This window comes from Pongo abelii, chromosome 11 (assembly GCF_028885655.2).
Source record: "Pongo abelii isolate AG06213 chromosome 11, NHGRI_mPonAbe1-v2.0_pri, whole genome shotgun sequence".
In the NCBI taxonomy this organism is placed as follows: domain Eukaryota; kingdom Metazoa; phylum Chordata; class Mammalia; order Primates; family Hominidae; genus Pongo; species Pongo abelii.
In genome coordinates this window covers 60,626,368-60,647,073 of record NC_071996.2, presented here as the reverse complement: position 1 = coordinate 60,647,073, position 20,706 = coordinate 60,626,368, and the positions used below count along the sequence as shown (strand labels likewise).

Below are 20,706 nucleotides of genomic sequence, written 5' to 3'. Positions count from 1 at the left end.
TAGGCTGAGGCACAATAATCACTTGAACCCAGGAGGCGGAGGGTGCAGTGAGCCGAAATCGCGCCACTGCACTCCAGCCTAGGTGAGAGAACAAGACTCGGCCTCAAAAAAAAAAAAAAACAAAAACAAATCCAGACATATGTTTATATTATATAAAGATAAAATATTTTATTTATTTATTCTGTTGCTTCAAATTCCGTAGGATTTTCACTTGATATCTTGTATTTTACTTTTGTATTTTCTTTTTTCCTTACTGATAATTCTGGTGCCCAATTACACACAGATGTTAGAATATGACATAATTACTCATTTACATTATCCACATAAAAGTCAGAATAAAATACCAATATAATAAAAACAAAAATAATAAAATTTGGTGTTATTATGCCTTTTCTATTCTTTTTCTTTTTGTTATCTATATTGTGAGGGATTATGTGGACTTTATACACACTCTCTTTTATCCATGATTGAATCTTATTCTATAAGTAAATATATATTTACCCATACTGCCAGTTTTTTATGTCAATTTCTCTCTTGTCATTTAGGTTGTCTGAAGCCTGTTTTCCAGAAGATTATTCAGGAATTAGTCATGGAAGCAATATTTTCTGGGTCCTTGAATGTTAATAACAGATTGATGGCCATCTTTATAGTTGAAAATAAATTTTTCCTGGGTCTAAGATACTTTATTTACATTTTCTTTTCTTAGCATAAAATGTCAAAGGGCTGGCTATGATATGGTTTTCTTTCCCTAAGAATCACTTGATCTTTTTGCCTGATTAGAGTTTTTTTCACTTCCTTTATAATATAGCAGTTTTACTGGACTTTATCTTTGTGTTTGTCATTCTGGGTTAATATACTTAGTAAATTATATTCCCTTTCACAATATAAATTCAATTTTATTTCAGGAATGTTTTAAAATTATAATTTTTAGGATTTATTATGTTGCCTTTTTTCCCCAGGACTCTTATTATGCTATTATGCTATGTTGAATCTTCTTTGTCTATAGTCTTTATTTGTCACTTTGTTTTGAATTCTTTTAATCTCTTTCTTCATTTTTAAAAACTTTTTTATTTGGAAATAACTTTATAGAATAGCCGCAAGAATAAAACTGTTGTAACTTTACCCCACATTCTCCCATTGTTAACATTTTATTCAAGTTTTAAATTGCATTTGTGTTCTTCTTTAATTTGATTCATTTCTACAGCCTTTGTTGTCTTTCAGGACATTGACTTTTTATTGTGATAAATATACATAATATAAAATTTGCTATTTTAACCATTTTTAAGCATACAATTAAGTGGCATTAAGTATTTTCACATTGTTGTGCAACTATCACCCCTATTCATCTTCAGAACTTTTTCATCATCTCAACCTGAAACTCTGAACCCATTAAACAAAAACTACCCACCTCCTCCCCTCAGCCTCTGGTAACCGCTATTCTAATTTTTTTCTCTATGAATTTGTCTATTCTAGGTACTTCGTATAAGCAGAATCATATAATACTTGTCCTTTTATGTGTGACTTATTTCACTTACCATAATGTTTTCAAGGTTCATCCATGTTGTGGAATGTATCAGAATTTCATTCCTTTTTAAGGCTGAAAACATCCCATTGTGTGTGTGTGTATATATATATATACATATACCAAATTTTGTTTAACTATTCATCTGTCAAAGGACATTTGGATTGTTTTCACCTTTTGGCTATAATAACAGTGCTATAAACATTGATGTACAAATATCTGTTCAAACCACTACTTTTAATTATTTTGAGAATATACTCAGAAGTCAAATTGGTAAATGATATGGTAATTTTATGTTTAAGATTTTGAGGAACTGCCATGCTGTTTTCCACAGTGGCTTTGCCATTTTACATTCCCATTAGCAATGCACAAGAGTTCCAATTTATCTACATCCTTGCTGGCACTTGTTATTTTCTGTTTTGTTTGTTTGTTTGTTTGTTTTTTATCATAGCCATTTCAATGGTGTGAATTGGTATCTCATTGTGATTTTGATTTGCATTTTCCTAATGATTAGTGCTGGTGGGAATTTTTTAGGTGCTTTTTGGTCATTTGTATATCTTCTTTGGAGGAATGTCTATTCAAGCCCTTTGCCCATTTTTGAATTGGATTGGTTTGTTGTTGTTGTGTTGTAGGGGAGCTCCATATATTCCAGAAATTAATGCCTTATCAGATATATATAATTTCCAAATATTTTCTCCTATTCTGTAGGTTGCCTTTTTATCCTGTTGATAGTATCTTCTGATGATGTACAAAAGTTTTTAATATCAGTGTCCAATTTATTTTTTCTTTTGTTGTTGTGTTTTTACTGTCATGTCCAAAAATTCATTGCCAAACCCAATGTCATGAAGCTTTTCCTCCATATTTTCTTATAAGAGTTTTATAGTTTTAGTACCTACATTTAGAGCTTTCATCCACTTTAAGTTATTTTTTGTATACAGTAAGAATCCAATTTCATCCTTTTGCATGTGGATATTGTTTTCTCAGCACTGTTTGTTTAAAAGACTGTCCTTTTAATTGAATGGTCTTGTCACCCTTGTTGAAAATCAGTTGACCATATATGCGAGGGCTTGTTTCTGAGCTCTCTATTCTATTCCATTGGTCTGTCTGTCTTTAGAGTAGTACCACACTAACCTAAAGACATTAGTCTGATCACTGTAACTTTGTAGTACGTTTTGAAATCAGGAAGTCCTTCAACTTTGATCTTTTTCACTATTGTTTTGTTCTTATTTTTTCAAGTTTTTTTTGGCTAGTCAGGGTTTGTTGAATTCCATACAAATTTTAGAATTTAAAAAATATTTCTGCAAAACAATGCCATTGGGATTTTAGTGGGGAGTGCATTAAATCTTTAGATGGCTTTGGGTAATATAGACATCTTAAAAATATTAAGTCTTCCAATCTATGAACATAGGATATCTTTCCATTTATTTATGTCTATTTCTTTTAGCAATATTTTGTATTTTTCATTGTACAAGTCTTCCATCTCTTTGGTTAAGTTAATTCTTAAGTATTTTATTCTATTTGATGTTATTGTAAATGGAGTTGTTTTCCTTTCTGAATTGTTCATTGTTAGTGTACAGAAACACAACTGACTTGTGTGTTGACTTTGTATCTTGCAACTTTGCTAAATTTGCTTATTGGTTCTAACAGTTTGTGTAAGTGTGTAATCTTTAAGGTTTTCTACATAGAAGATCATGTCATTTGCAAATGATCATTTTACTTCTTTCTTTCCAATTTGGATGCTTTTATTTCTTTCTCTTGCCTAATTGCTCTAAAAAACTGTCATGATGTTATCAGTGGGTTTTTCATATATGGGTAGCTTTTATCATGTTGGGAAATTTCCTTTAATTCCTGATTTGTCAAGTGTTCTTTTTAAATCACAAAGCAGTGTTGAATTTTGTCAGATGCCTTTTCTGCATCAATTAAGATGATTGTGTGATTTTATTTCCTTTGTTCTGTTAATGTGGAGTATTACACTGATAGATTTTTGTATATTGAATCATCCTTGAATTCCAGGAATAAATATCTTTTGTTCATGGTATATAATCATTTTAATATGCTGCTGAATTCAGTTTGCTAGTATTTTATTGAAGATGAAACTGACGTTTTTGAAGAACACAGTGTCATTTTAAACAAAATAGAATGTTTTTCATTTGGTCTTTGCTTTTATTTTTAAATTTTTATATTTCTTACTTCCTATTTTTAAGGTATTATCTGTTGCACTTTTATTCATTTGTTTTTCTAGTTTACTCTTCATTTCTAAAATATTTTTCTTTTATTTATAATATTTTCAAAGATATATTACCTAATTTTTGAGTATTCCTAATTCTGATTAATTTCATTTCATATATCATTTTCATAGTTGTTTAGCTTTTTATTTTATTTTTTAGGTTATAATTTTAATCTCTTTTGCAGTAATGCTTTTCTAATGTGCATTAATTAATTTAGGGATATTACTTGGCTTCTTGATCTGTTATCTGATGTTAATTTTAAGATCTGATCCTTCGTTTCCTTATTTACACTTGAAATTAGTTTTCTTAATTTTTAGAAGTAGCTGTTGTTCAAGATAGTTTCTCTAACCTCATGGCTCTAGAGCTCTCTGTTTTATTATATTTGTGCAATGTTCAAAAAATTTAGAAGCTTATTTTCTGGAAATATGTTTTCCCTTACTTTTATGTGGACCTTCCCTTTCCTTTAATGCTGTTGTCTCTGTGCTGCTCAAATGGGCGTCTCCTTGATACAGTTTCTCTTCATTTGGACTCTTTGCCCTCAAAGTAAGTTTTGATGAGTTAGTTTGGGAGTTCATGGAGCCCAGACTTCTCTGGTCCCTTCAGACTTTAATGCAAACTCCTTTAACTCACCCATTATTAGAGGGTGCAAAACTCCTCTCAGCTTCAGATAAAATTTCCAGTGAGTACTTTTTGGATATTTTAGGGTTCTCAAGTTCATCTGATGCCCCTTGTTTTTCTCTGGTTCATCCTGCAAAGGTACTGATAAAATGCAGTTCTTATTGGTGTCAGTGGTTACTCCTCATCCACTCATATTTTATAGTCTATGGAAATATACTGTCACCTATTTTTTCTTTTCTTGTTTTTTTTTTTTTGAGATGGAATCTTGTTCTGTTGCCAGGCTGGAGTGGAGTGGTGTGATCTCAGTTCACTGCAACCTCTGCCTCCTGGATGCAAGCAATTGAACCTGCCTTAGCCTCTCAAGTAGCTGGGATTACAGGTGCATGCCACCATGCTGGGCTGATTTTTTGTATTTTAATAGAGATGAGCTTTCACCACATTGGCCAGGATGGTCTTGATCTCCTGACCTCGTGATATGCCTGCTTCGGCCTCCCAAAGTTCTGGGATTACAGGCATGAGCCACCGCACCCAGCCACTGTAACCTATTTTTAAGGATGATCTCCATGGGTATTTGGCTTTGTTATCCTATTTGCTCTGTTTCTTTTTATAGGCTGATTTAAGGAGATTCAAAATATTATGCCACTTCTGCTGTCATCTTCCTAGAATTCACCAAAAATGAACTCTTGATTCTGACTGCCTTTCCTGTACTAAACATGCTCCTTCCTCAAACCCACTTCATCTCAGTCATGCCACCACCATCTACCACATTATGCAAACCTGAAATCTGGGAGTCATTCATGATGCCCCATTTTCTCTCATTTGTAACATTTAATCCATCAAACTTCTTGACTTCCTATCTCCTACGCTGGAACCATACGGCTGTTGGAGGACATTTGCTGATGGAATATATTTGCCATTCTCACATTTGGGCAATGTCCCGCATTAGGCCTCTGTCATCCAGAGTAGAAGCTAGAGATTCAATTTCCCCAATATCTTGTGATATATTCTCTCCTATCAGATGTAACCATCTGAGACTGCAGTTCGTAAGACAGCTATGTGATAAGACAAGAATCCACTTTCTGACGAGTGGCCGTGGAAGATTTCAGCTTCAAGGAACAATAGTTGCATAATTTATAGTATCTGGTTCCTAGTTCTCAGGGTAACTGATGTGAGCAAATGTGCAGGGGACACAGCAGCAGTGGGTCTTCAGTGGGGCCATTTCCTCGTGAGAGTTGAGCATCTTCTCTAGTTGGATAGCCTCAAACAATAACTTTCTGGTCTTTCCAGAAATTCTAAGAACTACCTAACACCCATAAAATATTGCTTTCCTACTTAAATTAGCTTGAGTAGGTTTCAATATTTGCTACTGTGAATGCAATGACACACCACTGCTCTTTTTTCAGTTCCTCTGATGCACCAACCACAGCCTCATGCCCTCTGTAGATAATCCCTCCATCTCTGCAACTGTCCTCTCAACTATCATTTCCACTCTTTTTTGAAGATAGGAAGAAGAGAACATTTCAGTTTCTTTTTAACCTCACTTTAATTGCTGAGTACTGTTTTTCACAACAAAGATTTCTGCACTACAGAAAGGCTAACTATAAAATGACCTTCTTTCCCTCCAAAGAGCTCAGCCCACTTTCCCACACCCAAATTCCTACGATTTGTATGGTCCTAGTAACTGTAAAAATCATAGAAAGCTTGGGGCTTTCTACATTTGATGTGTATTTAGTTATTTTTTATGGAGCCTGTACTTCCATAGGTTTTATTTTGCCCTCATTAAAACAGCTTCATCATCTCTTAAAATCTAGCATAGCTATATTTTACCTCTGTGTTCTTTGTTCAGGACTCAAAGATAAAATATGAAGCCATTTTGAAGGTAAACAACATGGGGAAGAAAATAGAAACTTGTTAAGACCAATACTTTGCCGGGAGAAGTTACTGGAAAAGTCTAAGTTATAAAATTTTTAAAGACTTCAAACAAATCCCAGAAATGATGAAGTTTGACCTAGGAAGAAAAAATAATCTGGGAATTCTACTGTTTCTGACATTTGATCAGTTTCTTTGGAAAAATGATTGAATGGCTGCTGATACACTTGAAGATGAACACTTGATATGTTACTGCTGAATACTGGAGAGATCCTGAGAGGAAAGTCTCAGGAACTTAGACACTGAACATTTAGGAACAGTAGATATTTGAAACTCAATACAGGACTGAATTATAACAATAGAATCCACAAGCTGCCCGACCACTTATGGAATCAACTGTACCCCTCAGTCATTAGAGAAAAATGTGACATCAAATCTGTTATTACTGTATTTTTATAATCTCCAGAAAGAATTTCCACCCTCAACAGTAATTCTTGTACTAACAAATGCCTGTGTTCTTTTTCTTTCCTACCTTTAATAGTATAGGGGTCGAGGTTTGTTTCACTGCTTAACTTGATTCTGATTTGTATTTAAATACATGTTTTAAATGTCACTGGTGGCCTCACTAATTTCATCTAATTTTTTTTCTCAAATAATTTATTTTGCTTGTGGGTAAGTGAATTTGGGGAGTGAGTAGTTTCCTTATTTGCCTTCTATTTTGCACATTTTCCCAGACATGTCAATATTGCTTAGCACCACATGTGCTTAAAACTCCTAATATTTATAAACAATTTCAAAAACAATTTGCTTACATTTCTTTAGACATTTTATAAATATGGTATTCATCTGAAATGTTTATCTTCACAGTATATTAAAAACAAAATGATGCAACAAATGCCCTGTTACTATTGAAATATACACTCATTTACTTTGGGAAGATTATTAAAAATAATATTTTTAAACCTACTATAAAATCAAACTTTACTTGGTGGTGAAAATAAATGCCTTGCTAAAGGAAATCCAGCACAGCACAACATGAACTTCTGTCTACATGGATTGGGACCTTGGTATCTAGAAGAAAAGGTCCAGATAATGTGAAGAGAATATTTTGTTATCCACTGATACTGTTATATCAATATAATGTAGTTACTTAAAACTGGCTTGAGAGATCAGTGGAAGCCTCAGAGTTTAATGTTTCTAGACAATTTCCTTTTTTTCCTCTTTCCGAGTCCAAATCTGTAACAGGTTAATTCAATTCAACAAACCTCCAACATGGAGAAATGGAAAAACCTCCTCATCTCTACACAGGTGTAGATAAAGGAAATTGCCTAATCTGTGGTGCGGGCACAGAGAAAAACTTGTAGAAAACTTGTAGAGAAAACTTGTAGAAAAACTTCATGGATTGAAAATATTGGGACCGAGAACCCAGACACTATGCATAGATGACTGTTCTAAGTGAACCACTAGCATGGAGTTCTGCCAATCACCTGCCATGCCTACGCCTGTGGCTTGTTGAGTGGCTTTACAAGAAGCAGCAATTGCTTTGGGGTGATGATGGACTCTTCCAATAGGGAAGATAACAAATTTCTGGGATCCCTTTGGTTCAGACCTAGCAGATGTTTCACCCCTGCAGGCTGCTGACCAGTTGTCACCCCCTTGGTCTGTTCGATGATCAAACAGACCCCCTTGGTTTCTTTCCATGTTCTTTCTGAAAGAACAACATTCAGCTGTTTCCTGGTCTATGCCGTTCTTGTCCCTTTTGAGGCTTTATAAAGCCAGAATGCAATCCCTACTGGTATCTGTGAGTTTTACTTCTACCATCCTCCAACTCCACCCCATTCTTCACAGACAAAGGCCTAGGGTTTCATGAATGACAGCCCAAGGTGTTTGAACTTATGTAGACAGTACAAAATATTTAAATCTTTGTGGAGCACGAAAACAAAGACAATGCTTCCAGAAGGTTAATAGGAGAGCAGGGTACAGTCAGATAGAAGCAGGGAGAACACTGGGAGTGGGGGAACCATTTATTATTAATCAGAATAAATCAGGTGTGAGATGATGTGGAAGTGGAGGTCAGTGGGATCCAATCCTTATCACTTCAAGAGGAAGAGCAAATTTATTCATTGTTTTCTCTTTTGGAAAATTCCTTTAGAGGGGTAGGAGAGCAGGTCTGTATGCAAAGTAAGCCTTGGGCAAGTGGATATGCAAATGGAAATATTCATAACTCTGCAGTGCCCAAAGGTGTGATGACTGGCCTGGCTCTAGCTGCTTCTTCACTCTTGTCCGAATGCCAAACAGCACACTTAATGCTCTTACAGAATCTCTGAACAATCCTGATTCTAAGCACAGTGTGATAAGAAGGCTGCCCTCACTCAGCATCAAGCCCTTGAGTCTGCTCCTCCTGTTGCCAGCATGTCACTCCATTGCCCAGGGCCTGGTTGGTTACATCCTATCCTGTCCATGGTCACTTCTTTGTGGTTCTTTGGTAATGGTTTTTCTGTCTGTGGTACTCTAGGACTCAGAGGTTGCCTTCTGTGATCAAGATCTCCAGTTCCTGTGGTAACTACCTTCACCATCTTTTGTTACCAACCACTGGCATGGAGTTCTGCCAACCATCTGCCAGGCCTACCCCTGCTTGGATCTATTTATACCACAAGTCTTGGTTTCTGTTCACTTCAGTTATTGATACTCACACCTTACCTGTCCTTTCTTCATTTTGGGTGTAACACACTCTTCATACTCCCACATGCCAACTGTAGCTGCTGTCACTGAAAACCACCCCCAGTGAGCCCTGCCTCCCTCTCCTAATGCTCTTCTCTAGTGCCCTCCCTCCCATATTGAAGCTGGATGGCCTTGTGACTTGCCAGTAGAATGGGGCAGATGTGATGCTGACAGTTCTGAACCTAAGCATTAAAAAAGATTAGCAGCTTCTGCTCCTGTGTTCTTAGAAGCTAGTTACCATGTGAGAAGTCCAAGTATGCCGCTGAAGGATAGGCCCCATGGAGAGCCTTGGAGGATGAGCTCTGTGGAGAGTAAAGCCATGTGGTGGAGCACTGAGGCACCAGACAAGTTAGGAAAGAGCTCATTTGGGAGTACAGTCCCAGGACAGTCAAGCCTCCAAATGACTCCAACCCCTGCCATTATGTGACTGCAACCACATGAGAGATCCCGAATAAGACCAGCAGGAAAACCACCCATCTGATCCCAGTCAACTCATGAAATTATAAAGAATGGTAATACATTCTTGTTTTATGGTGTTATGTTATACAGACACAAGTACTGAAATCAAACTCTTGAACAACAGATTTTTGATGGATAGTTTTTTGTCAGAACTGCTAAGAGTAACAGCCAACATTTATGGAAGACTAACTACATTCCAGGCACTGTTTCAGGTGCTTTGCATGTATGAAGTAATTTGATGTGCAACAACAACACTATGAGATATACAGTGTTACTACCTGCATTTTACAATGGGTGAAACCAAGGCTTAGAAAGGTGGCTTACCTTGCCCAAGATTACAGAATGGATAAGAATCTGAACTTAAAGCCAGGTAACCTGGCTTCTAAGCCCTCAACTCTATTGCCTCCTGATCTCAGCGTTTGTCAAATTGACCATCCTCTGTTATCACAAGTATCAAGAATTACATTGGATATCTATAGGACATTATGGGACATATCCACAAATCAGATAAAGTGATGACTCTTCTTTGGGTTTTTACCAGGATATGGAATCACATGTATCATAATGGTATAATTTAAGAAGTGCTGGGAAGGTCCCCTGGACCCCCAAAATGTTTCCACTGAGAAGTCTGGTGCCAGATGTGTTGGAGCTCCTTTGTATGTTATTTGTTTTTTCCCTCTTGCTGCTTTTAGGATCCCTTCTTTATACTTGACCTTTGGGAGTTGGATTATTAAATACCTTGAGGTAGTCATCTTTGGGTCAAATCTGCTTGGTCATGTATAACCTTCTTGTACTTGGATATTGATATATTTCTTTAGGTTTGGGAAGTTCTCTGTTATTATTATTTTTGAATAAACTTTCTACCCCTGTCTGTTTTTTCTACCTCCTCTTTAAGGCCAGTAACTCTTAGATTTGCCCTTTTGAGGCTATTTTCTACATCTTGTGGGTGTGCTTCATTGTTTTTCTTTTTTCTTTTGTCTCCTCTATGTATTTTTAAATAGCCTGTCTTCAAGCTCATTAATTATTCTGCTTGATCAATTCTGCTATTAAGAGACTCTGATGAATTCTTTAGTGTGTTAATTGCATTTTTCACTTCCAGAATTTCTGCTTGATTCTTTTTAATTATTTCAATCTCTTTGTTAAATTTATCTGATAGAATTCTGAATTCCTTCTCTGTGTTATCTTGAATTTCATTGAACTTCCTCAAAACAGGTATTTTGAGTTCTCTGTCTGAAAGGTCACATACCTCTGTCTCTTTGGGATTGGTTTCTGGTGACTTATTTAGTTTGTTTGGTGAGGCCATGTTTTCCTGGATGGTCTTGATGCTTGTGAATATTCACCAGTTTGTGACCATTGAAGAGTTAGGTATTTATTGTAGTCTTTGCAGTCTGGGCTTCTTTGTACCTGTCCTTCTTGGGAAGGTTTTCCAGGTATTTGAAGAGACTTGAATGTTGTGATCTAAGACTTTGGTCACTGAAGCTATATCTGCATTAAGTGGCACCCCAAGCCAGTAAGGCTGTGATTCTTGCAGACTTGTAAAGATACTACCTTGGTGGTCTTGGGTAAGATCCGGAAAATTGCCTGGATTACCAAGCAGACATTCTTGTTCTCTTCCCTTACTGTTCTCCAAACAAATGGTGCCTCTCTTTGTGCTGAGTAACCTGAAGATGCAGGAGGGTAACACAAGCACCCCTATGGCCACCACCACTGGGACTGTGCTGAGTCATCCTGAAACCAGCATAGCACTGGGTCTTGCTCAAGGACCAGGATGGCCACTGCTTAGTTACCACCTATGTTTACTTAATGGCCAAGGGTTCTACAATCAAGAGGTGGCAAATCCAGCCAGGCTTGTGTCATTCCCTTCAGGGCAGTGAATTTTTCTGGGTCTCAGGTAGGTCCAGAGGTACCATCTGGGAGCCAGGGCCTAGAGTTCAGAACCTTACATGTGTACCCAGTGCTGTATTCTACTATGGCTGAACTGGCACCCAAGCTGCAAAACAAAGTCCTTCCCACTCTTTCCGCCCCTTTTCTTTCTTTCTTTTTCACCAAGGCTGGAGTGAAGTGGTGCAATCTCAGCTCACTGCAACCTTTGCCTCCTGGGTTCAAGCAATTCTCCTATCTTAGCCTCCTGAGTAGGTGGGACTACAGGCACCTGCCACCACACTCAGCTAATTTTTGCATTTTTAGTACAGATGGGGTTTCACCTTGTTGGTCAGGCTAGTTTCAAACTCCTGACCTCAGGTAATCCACCTGCCTCAGCCTCCCAAAGTGCTGGGATAACAGGCATGAACCACCGTGCCCAGCCTTCCCTCCTCTTTTCTTAAGCAGAAGATTCCTCATAAGCACAAGTGCCCTAGATCTATGGTGAGTATTGCCTGGCTACTGCTGATGTTCACTCAAGGCCCAAGGGCTCTTTTGTCAGCTTGTGGTGAATGCTGCCAGTCCTGAGTCTCCATTCAGAGAAGGGGGCTTCCCTGTGGTCCAGGGCAGGTCCAAAAATGCCTTCTAGGAACCTAGACCTGGAATCGGGGACTCCAGGAGCCCACTTGGTCCTCTATCCCACTGTAGCTCAGCTGGTAACCAAGCTGCAAGATAAAGTTTCCTTCACTCTTCCCTCTTCTCTTCTAAAGCAGAAGGAATCTCTCCCCATAGCCACTACAGCTGGGAATGTGCTTGATCACACCTAAAGCCAGCACATCTCTGAGTCTCACCCAAGGCCTGTGGTGAGTATTGCCTGGCTACTGCTGCTGATAATTCAAGGCCCAAGGGCCCCTTAGCCAACAGGTAATAAATCCTACTGCAGTTGCGTCTTTCTCTTCAAGGCAACAGATTCCCTTCTGGCCTGTGGTGTCTAGAAATGTCATCTGGGACCTAGGTTCTGAATGGGGGCCTCAGAACTTTGCTTGGTCCCTATTATACTGTGGCTGAGCTAGTATCCAAGTTGCAAAACAAAGTCCTCTTTACTCTTTTCTCTCCTCTCCTCAAGCAGAGTGAAGGAGTCTCTCCTGGAGCTGTGAGCTGTGCTGCCTGGAGCTAGGGGAGGGGTGATGCAAGCACTCCTTTGGCTGTCCGAATTGGTGTCTCACTAGGTCACATGCCCTTTAAGTCCACTGGTTCTCAGCCCAGCACAGCACCAGGACTTGCCCAAGAATTGCAGTCTTTGTGGCCTAGACTGCCTTTCAAGTTTATCTAGAACTCTAGAGAACTTTAGTCCATCGTGGTGAGGCTTGCCAGAACTCAGGTTCCGACAACTGGGTTGGACAATTCACTTCTGGCTAGGGCTGGTCTAAATGCTCCCTCTGTGGGCACCAGCTGAGTTCTACCCCAAGTTGTTTTCCACTATGATAGGACAGTGCTGAGTTCCAATGTAAAGTTCCATGATGTCTGCACTCTTCCTCTCCCAGATGCCCAGATTCTCTCTCTGCATCATGTAGCCACTGCCGAGGGATGAGGAGGGGATGGTGTAGATAATTCAAGATTGTCTTTCATGCCCTCTTTAGTGCCTCTTATGATGTTAAAACTAGGTGCTGTGGTCACTCACCTGGTTTTTGGTTCTTATGAAGGTGCTTTTGTGTATGGATAGTTGTTCAATTTGGTGTTCCTGTGGTGGTGGGGGGATAATTGCTAGAGGCTTCTATTTGGCCATCTTACTCTGCCCCCTCCTCCAACCTTATATTTTAATATATACAAGTAATAAAGTCTAATGTTATTTCAAACTTCTCCTCTCCAGCGATGGTGGGCTCTTAGGACCCCTCAATTCTATATTTCAGATTTCCATTTTAACATTATTTAGTACTTATTTTTAATCCCTCAGATTTATTTTTTCAGTCATTATTTTTGTATTCCTTTGCTCACCATTTCTTCTTGCATCCTATTTTCCTATCTGAGTCAATTATTTTTTTACCTGAAGTGTATCCTTCAATTAGCTATTCTTTCATCAATAACCTAAGTGTAGGGGACTCTCTCCATTTTTATTTGTTTAAAAATGTTTTTAGTTTGTCCTCACACTTGGTTGATATTCTACCTGCTTATAGAATTCTAAGTTGACAATATTTTTCCTCAGGACTCTGCAGATATTATCACCTAGATAATCTAGAATTTTCTAGTGTTCATGGTTGCTATTGAGATATGTGCTATCCATCTAACTGTTCCTTCGTAAGGAATCTGTCTTTCCTTTTTTGCTTCCTTTTAACATTTTCTCTTAGTTTTCTTAGACAGCCTTATTACATTTATTCACTTGTGCTATATCTTTATACTGTGCTTCTTGAATATTCATGTCTTTTACCAACTTTGGAAATTTCTTAGTCATTTTATTTTGAATTTTGCCTCTTTATTGTTCTCTCTATTCTTTCCTTCTGGAATTTTGAGAAATATATTGGATCTTCTTACTTTATTCTCTTGATTTCTTACTTTTGCTCATATATTTGCCATTTCTTTCTTTCTGTACTGCATTCTTAGATTTTTTTCAGTTCCATTATACATTATTATACATGCCTTTTTTCTTCAACGATGCCTAACCGGCTATTTAACTCACCTGCTGAATTTTCTTTACAATTACCAACATTTTAATTTTTGTAATTCTCGAATCCTGAAGTTCTTTTGAAATTTCAGTTGGAAATAGATTTAGTTCTTAATTTGGTATAGTGCTTAAGGCCCTGTACTCCAAATAAAGAATGCCCTTGTGCAAATGTCAACTCTGTCACCTATTAGATCTATGACCCAGGGCAAGTTACTTAACTTCACTGTCTTTTAGTTTCCTCAACTATAAAATGGGAAAATAATAATGCCTCATAACACAATAATAATACTATAGTGTTGTGAGGATTAAATGAGTTATTTGCAAAAATAGAGTGTGTAGTGTGTAGTCAGTACTATGCTATCATCATCATCATCATCATCATTAACATTATCATTCGAAGCAAACTTGTCTTTTCACATTTCTTTCAAAAAGTTTATTTTTATTTTTTTTATTTCCATAGATTATTGTGGGAACAGGTGGTGATTGGTTACATCAGTAAGTTATTTAGTGGTGATCTGTGAGATTTTGGTCCACTCATCACCCGAGCAGTATACACTGCATTCTATTTGTAGTCTTTTATCCCTCACCCACTTCCCACCCTTTCCCTCTGAGTCCCCAAAGTCCACTGTGTCATTCTTATGCCTTTGCATCCTCATAGCTCACCTCCCACTTATGAGTGAGAACATATGGTGTTTGGTTTTCCATTCCTGAGTTACTTCACTTAAAATAATAGTCTCCAATCCCATCCAGGTTGCTGCGAATGCTATTAATTCATTCCTTTTTATGGCTGAGTAGTATTCATACATATATATGAACATTACTATACATCTATCTGTGATATATATATATATCTCACAGTTTATCCACTTGTTGATTGGGCATTTGGGTTGGTTCCACATTTTCGCAATTGTGAATTGTGCTGCTATAAACATGCGTGTGCAAGTATCTTTTTCATATAATGACTTCTTTTCCTCTGCGTAGATACCCAGTAGTGGGAATGCTGCCTCAAATGGTAGTTCTCCTTTTAGTTCCTTAAGGTATCTCCACACTGTTTTCCATCGTGGTTGTACTAGTTTACATTTCCTCCAGCAGTGTGGAAGTGTTCCCTGTTTACCACATCCATGTTTTTGACTTTTTGATTATGGCCCTTCTTGCAGGAGTAAGGTTGTACCCCACTGTGGTTTTGATTTGCATTTCCCTGATCATTAGTGATGTTGAGCATTTTTTATATGTTTGTTGGCCATTTGTATATCTTCTTTTTGGAATTGTCTATTCATGTCCTAAGCCCACTTTTTGATGGGATTGTTTGTTTTTTTCCTCACTAATTTGTTTGAGTTTTTTGTAGATTCTGGATTAGTCCTTTGTCAGATGTATAGATTGTGAAGATTTTTTCCCACTCTGTGGGTTGTCTGTTTACTCTGCTGACTGTTTCTTTGCTGTGAAAAAGCTCTTTAGTTTAATTAAGTCCCAACAATTAATTTTTGTTTTTATTGCATTTGCTTTTGGGCTCTTGGTCATGAAATCCTTGCCTAAGCCAATGTCTAGAAGGGCTTTTCCAATGTTATCTTCTAGAATTTTTATAGTTTCAGATCTTATATTTAAGTCCTTAATCCATTTTAAGTTGATTTTTGTATAAGGTGAGAGGTGAGGATCCAGTTTCATTCTCCTACATGTGGCTAGCCAATTATTTCTGTACCGTTTGTTTTGAAAAGGGTGTCCTTTCCCCCATTTTATGTTTATGTTTGCTTTATCAAAGATCAGTTGGCTGTAAGTATTTGAGTTTATTTTGGGGTTCTCTATTCTGTTCCATTGATCTATGTGCCTATATTTATACCAGTACCATGCTGTTTTGGTGACTATGGCTGTATAGTATAGTTTGAAATCAGGTAATGTGATGCTTCCAGATTTGTTCTTTTTGCTTAGTCTTGCTTTGGCTATGTGGGCTCTTTTTTGGTTCCATATGAATTTTAGAATTGTTTTTTCTAATTCTGTGAAGAATGATGGTATTTTGATGGGGATTGCATTGAATTTATAGATTGCTTTTGGCAATATGGTCATTTTCACAATATTGATTCTACCCATCCATGGGCATGGGATGTGTTTGCATTCGTTTGTATTGTCTATGATTTCTTTCAGCAGCGTTTTGTAGTTTTCTTTGTAGAGGTCTTTCACCTCCTTGGTTAGGTATACTCCTAAGTAATTTTTTTTTGCAACTATTGTAAAAGGGGTTGAGTTCTCAATTTGATTCTCAGCTTGGTCACTGTTGGTGTATAGAAGAACTACTACATTAATTTTGCATCTGGAAACTTTGCTGAATTTTTCTTAGCAGTTCTAGGAGCTTTCCAGAGGAATCTTTAGGGTTTTCTAGGTAAACAATCATATCCTCAGCAAACAGCAAAATCTCTTTACTGATTTGGATGCCTTTTATTTTTTTCTCTTGTCTGATGGCTCTGGCTAGGACTTCCAGTACTATGTTGAAGAGGAGTGGTAAGAGTGAACATCCTTGTCTTATTCCAGTTCTCAGGGGGAATGCTTTCAACTTTTCCCCTTTAAGTACTATGTTGGCTGTGGGTTTGTCATAGATGGCTTTTATTATATTGAGGTATGTCCTTTGTGTGTTGATTTTGCTGAGAGTTTTAATAATAAAGAGATGCTGGATTTTGTCTAATGCTTTTTCTGCATCAATTGAGATCATCATGTGATTTTTGTTTTTAATTCTGTTTATGTGGTGTATCACATTTATTGATTTGCATATGTTAAACCATCCCTGCATCCCTGGTATGAAACCCACTTGATCATGGTGGATTATCTTTTTGATATGTTGTTGGATTTGGTTAGCTAGTATTTTGTTAAGGATTTTAGCATCTGTGTTCATCAGAGATCTTAGTCTGTAGTTTTCTTTTTTGGTTATGTTTTTTCCTGGTTTTGGTATTTAGGTGATACTTGCTTCATAGAATGATTAAGGGTAGGTTCCCTCTTTCTCTATCTTATGGAATAGTGTCAATAGGCTTCATACCAATTCTTCTTTAAATGTCTGGTAGAATTCTGCTGTGAATCTGTCTGGTCCTGGACTCTTTTTTGTTGGTAATTTTTAAAATTATGATTTCAATCTCGCTGCTTGTTATTGGTCTGTTCAGGGTATCTAATTCATCCTGATTTAAGCTAGGAGGGTTGTATCTTTCCAATAATTTATCCATCTTTTCTAAGTTTTCTAGTTCATGCATATAAATGTCTTTATAGTAGCCTTGAATAATCTTTTGTATTTCTGTGGTGTCAGTTGTAATATCTCCCATTTCATTTCTTATTGAGCTTATTTGGATTTTCTGTCTTCTTTTCTTGGTTAATTCTTGCTAATGGTCTATCAATTTTATTTATCTCTTCAAAGAACCAGCTTTTTTTGTTTCATTTATCTTTTGTATTTTTTTTTTTATTTCATTTAGTCCTGCTCTGATCTCGGTTATTTCCTTTCTCCTGCTGAATTTGGGTCTGGTTTGTTCTTGTTTCTCTAGTTCCTTGAGGTGTGACCTTTGATTGTCTGTTTGTGCTCTTCCCTCCTTTTTGATGTAGGCATTTAGGGCTATGAACTTTGCTGTTAGCACCGCCTTTGCTGTGTCCCAGAGGTTTTGATAGGTTGTGTTACTATTGTTGCTCAGTATGAAAAATTTTCTCATTTCAATCTTTTTTTTCTTTTTTTGAGACAGAGTCTTGCTCTGTTGCCCAGGCTCATGTGCAGTGGCGCGATCTCGGCTCACTGCAAGCTCCACCTCCCAGGTTCACGCCATTCTCCTGCCTCAGCCTCCCAAGTAGCTAGGACTACAGGTGCCTGCCACCACGCCTGGCTAATTTTTTGTATTTTCAGTAGAGACAGGGTTTTACCATGTTAGCCAGGATGGTCTTGATCTCCTGACCTCGTGATCTGCCCACCTCGGCCTCCCAAAGTGCTGGGATTACAGGCGTGAGCCACTGTGCCTGGCCTTTAATTTCCATCTTGATTTCATTGTTGACCCCATGATCATTCAAGAGCAGGTTATTTAATTTCCATGTATTTGCATGGTTTTGAAGGTTCCTTTTGGAGTTGATTTCTAGTTTTATTCCACTGTGGTCTGAGAGAGTGCTTGATATAATTTCAATTTCCTTGAATTTCGTGAGGCTTGTTTTGTTGCCTATCATATGGTCTGTCTTGGAGAAAGTTTCATGCACTGTTGAGTAGAATGTATATTCTGTGGTTGTTGCATGGAATGTTCTGTATATATCTGTTAAGTCCATTTGTTTCAGGGTATAGTTTAAATCCATTGTTTCTTTGTTGACTTTCTGTCTTGATGACCTGTCTAGTGCTGTCCATGGAGTATTGAAGTCCCCCGCTATTATTGTGTTACTGTCTATCTCATTTCTTAGGTCTATTATCACTTGTTTTATAAATTTGGGAGCTCCAGTGTTAGGTGCATATATGTTTAGGTTTGTGATATTTTCCTGTTGGACAAGGCCTTTTATCATTATATAATGTCCCTTTTTGTCTCTTTTAATGCTATTGCTTTGAATTTGTTTTGTCTGATATAAGACTAGCTACTCCTGCTTACTTTTGGTGTCCATTTGCATGAAATGTCTTTTTCCACCCCTCTACCTGAAGTTTGTGCACATCCTTATGTGTTAGGTGAGTCTCTTTAAGGCAACAGATAGTTGGTTGATGAATTCTTATCCATTCTGCAATTCTGTATCTTTTAAGTGGAGTACTTAGGCTCTTTACATTCACTGTTAGTATTGAGTTGTGAGGTACAGTTCCATCCATCATGCTATTTGTTGCCTGTATACCTTGGTTGTTTGTTTTTGTTTTTTAAATTGTATTTTTGTTTTATAGGTCCTATGAGATTCATGCTTTAAAGAGGTTCTGTTTTGATGTGTTTTCAGGATTTGTTTCAAGATTTAGAGCTCCTTTTAGCAGTTCTTGTAGTGGTGGCTTGGTAGTGGCAAATTCTCTCAGCATTTCTTTGTGCGAAAAAGACTATCTTTCCTTCTTACATGAAGCTTAGTTTTGCTGAATACAAAATTCTTGCCTGATAATTGTTTTGAGGAGGCTGAAGATAGGGCCCCAATCCCTTCTAGCTTATAGGGTTTCTGCTGAGAAATCTGCTTTTAATCTGGTAGGTTTTCCTTTACAGGTTACCTGGTGCTTCTGTTTCACAGCTCTTAAGATTCTTTCCTTCATCTTAACTTTAGATAACCTGATGACTATGCCTAGGTGATCTTTTTGCAATGAATTTCCCAGGTGTTCTTTGTACTTCTTGTATTTGGTTGTCTAGGTCTCTCACAAGGCCAGGGAAATTTTCCTTGATGATTCCCCCAAATATGTTTTCCATACTTTTAGATTTCTCTTCTTCCTCAGGAGCACCGACTATTCTTAGGTTTGGTAATTTAACATAATCCCAGACTTCTTGGAAAGGCTTTGTTAATATTTTCTTATTCTTTTTTCTTCATCTTTGTTGGATTGGGTTAATTCGAAGACCTTGTCTTTGAGCTCTGAAGTTCTTTCTTCTACTTGTTCAATTCTATTGCTGAGACTTGCCAGAGCATTTTGCATTGCTGTAAGCATGTCCATTGTTTCCTGAAGTTTTGATTGTTTTTTATTTATACTATCTATTTCCTTGAATATTTCTCCCTTTACTTCTTTTATCATTTTTTGGATTTCCTTACACGGCTTTGTCTTTCTCTGGTGCCTTTCTGATTAGCTTAATAACTAACCTCCTGAATTCTTTTTCAGGTAAATCAGGGATTTCTTCTTGGTTTGGGCCCATTGCTGGTGAGCTAGTGTGATTTTTTGGCAGGTGGTAAAGAGCCTTGTTTTGTCATATTACCAGAATTGGTTTTCTGGTTCTTTCTCATTTGTGTGGGCTCTGTCAGAGGGAAGGCCTAGGGCTGAAGGCTGTTGTGCAGATTCTTTTGTCCCATGGGGTGTTGCCTTGATGTAGTACTTTCCCCCTTTTCCTATGGATGTGGCTTCCTGAGAGCCAAGCTGTAGTGATTGTTATCTGTCTTTTGGATCTAGCCGCCTAGTGAGTCTACCAGGCTCCTAGCTGGTACTGGGGGTTGTCTGCTGAGTCCTGTGATGTGAACCACCTGGGTCTCTCAGCCATGGATACCAGCACCTTGTTATATGTAAAGTTTTGGTGCCACAAAAGAAATAGCACTCGAATATAAAATTTTCTTTTTAATTCTCAGCAAGGCAAGGTACTTCTATAGAAGTGTGCACCCTTACAGATGAAGCAATGGTGAGTACACACTTGGACAAGGGAGGGGAAGGGGTTCTTATCCCTGACGCATGTGGCCCCTGCTGCTGTGTCGTTCACCTCTTGGCTAGAGTTAGACCACACAAGCTAAACTAATTCCGATTGGCTAATTTAAAGAGAGTGACGGGGGTGAGTGGTTTGGCGAGAAAAATGGTTATGACACAGCAGGTAATCAGAATGAGTCAGGGTGGAGTAGGTAATAGGAATGAGTCAGGGTGGGACAGGTAATTGAAATGAGTCAGGGTGGAGCAGGTAATCGAAAAAGCTTGCTTTATGAGAAAGTTAAGTTTAAAAGTAGATGGTAAAGAATTGAACATACTGACATATTGATTCTTTGAAAAGAAATTTAGAACTCTTATCTAACAACCTGTTCCAGTGGAGGTGGCAGAGGGGTGAAATGGACTCTGGGGGGGTTCTTAGCGTCGGTGGTTTAATGCACTGTTTTTGCGCTGTTTGGCCTCTGGCCAGGAGGTGGTGCTTTCCAGAGAG

At 37.7% G+C, this 20,706-nt stretch overlaps 1 protein-coding gene across 3 annotated transcripts in view; it reads left to right on the top strand.

Annotated features, from left to right (window-relative positions):
- The window catches only part of CCDC148 (coiled-coil domain containing 148), a 330,389-nt gene that overhangs the window by 286,951 nt on the left and 22,732 nt on the right, over positions 1–20,706 (top strand). The window contains exon 15 of one of the 3 annotated variants that reach the window (XM_054548892.2): positions 6,215–6,850. The exons of the other annotated variants lie outside the window; for them this stretch is intronic. Coding sequence (XP_054404867.1) covers positions 6,215–6,283 — 69 coding nt within the window. The 3' untranslated portion in view covers positions 6,284–6,850. Of the gene's footprint in view, positions 1–6,214; positions 6,851–20,706 lie in introns of those variants that run through there. 3 annotated transcript variants of the gene reach the window in all.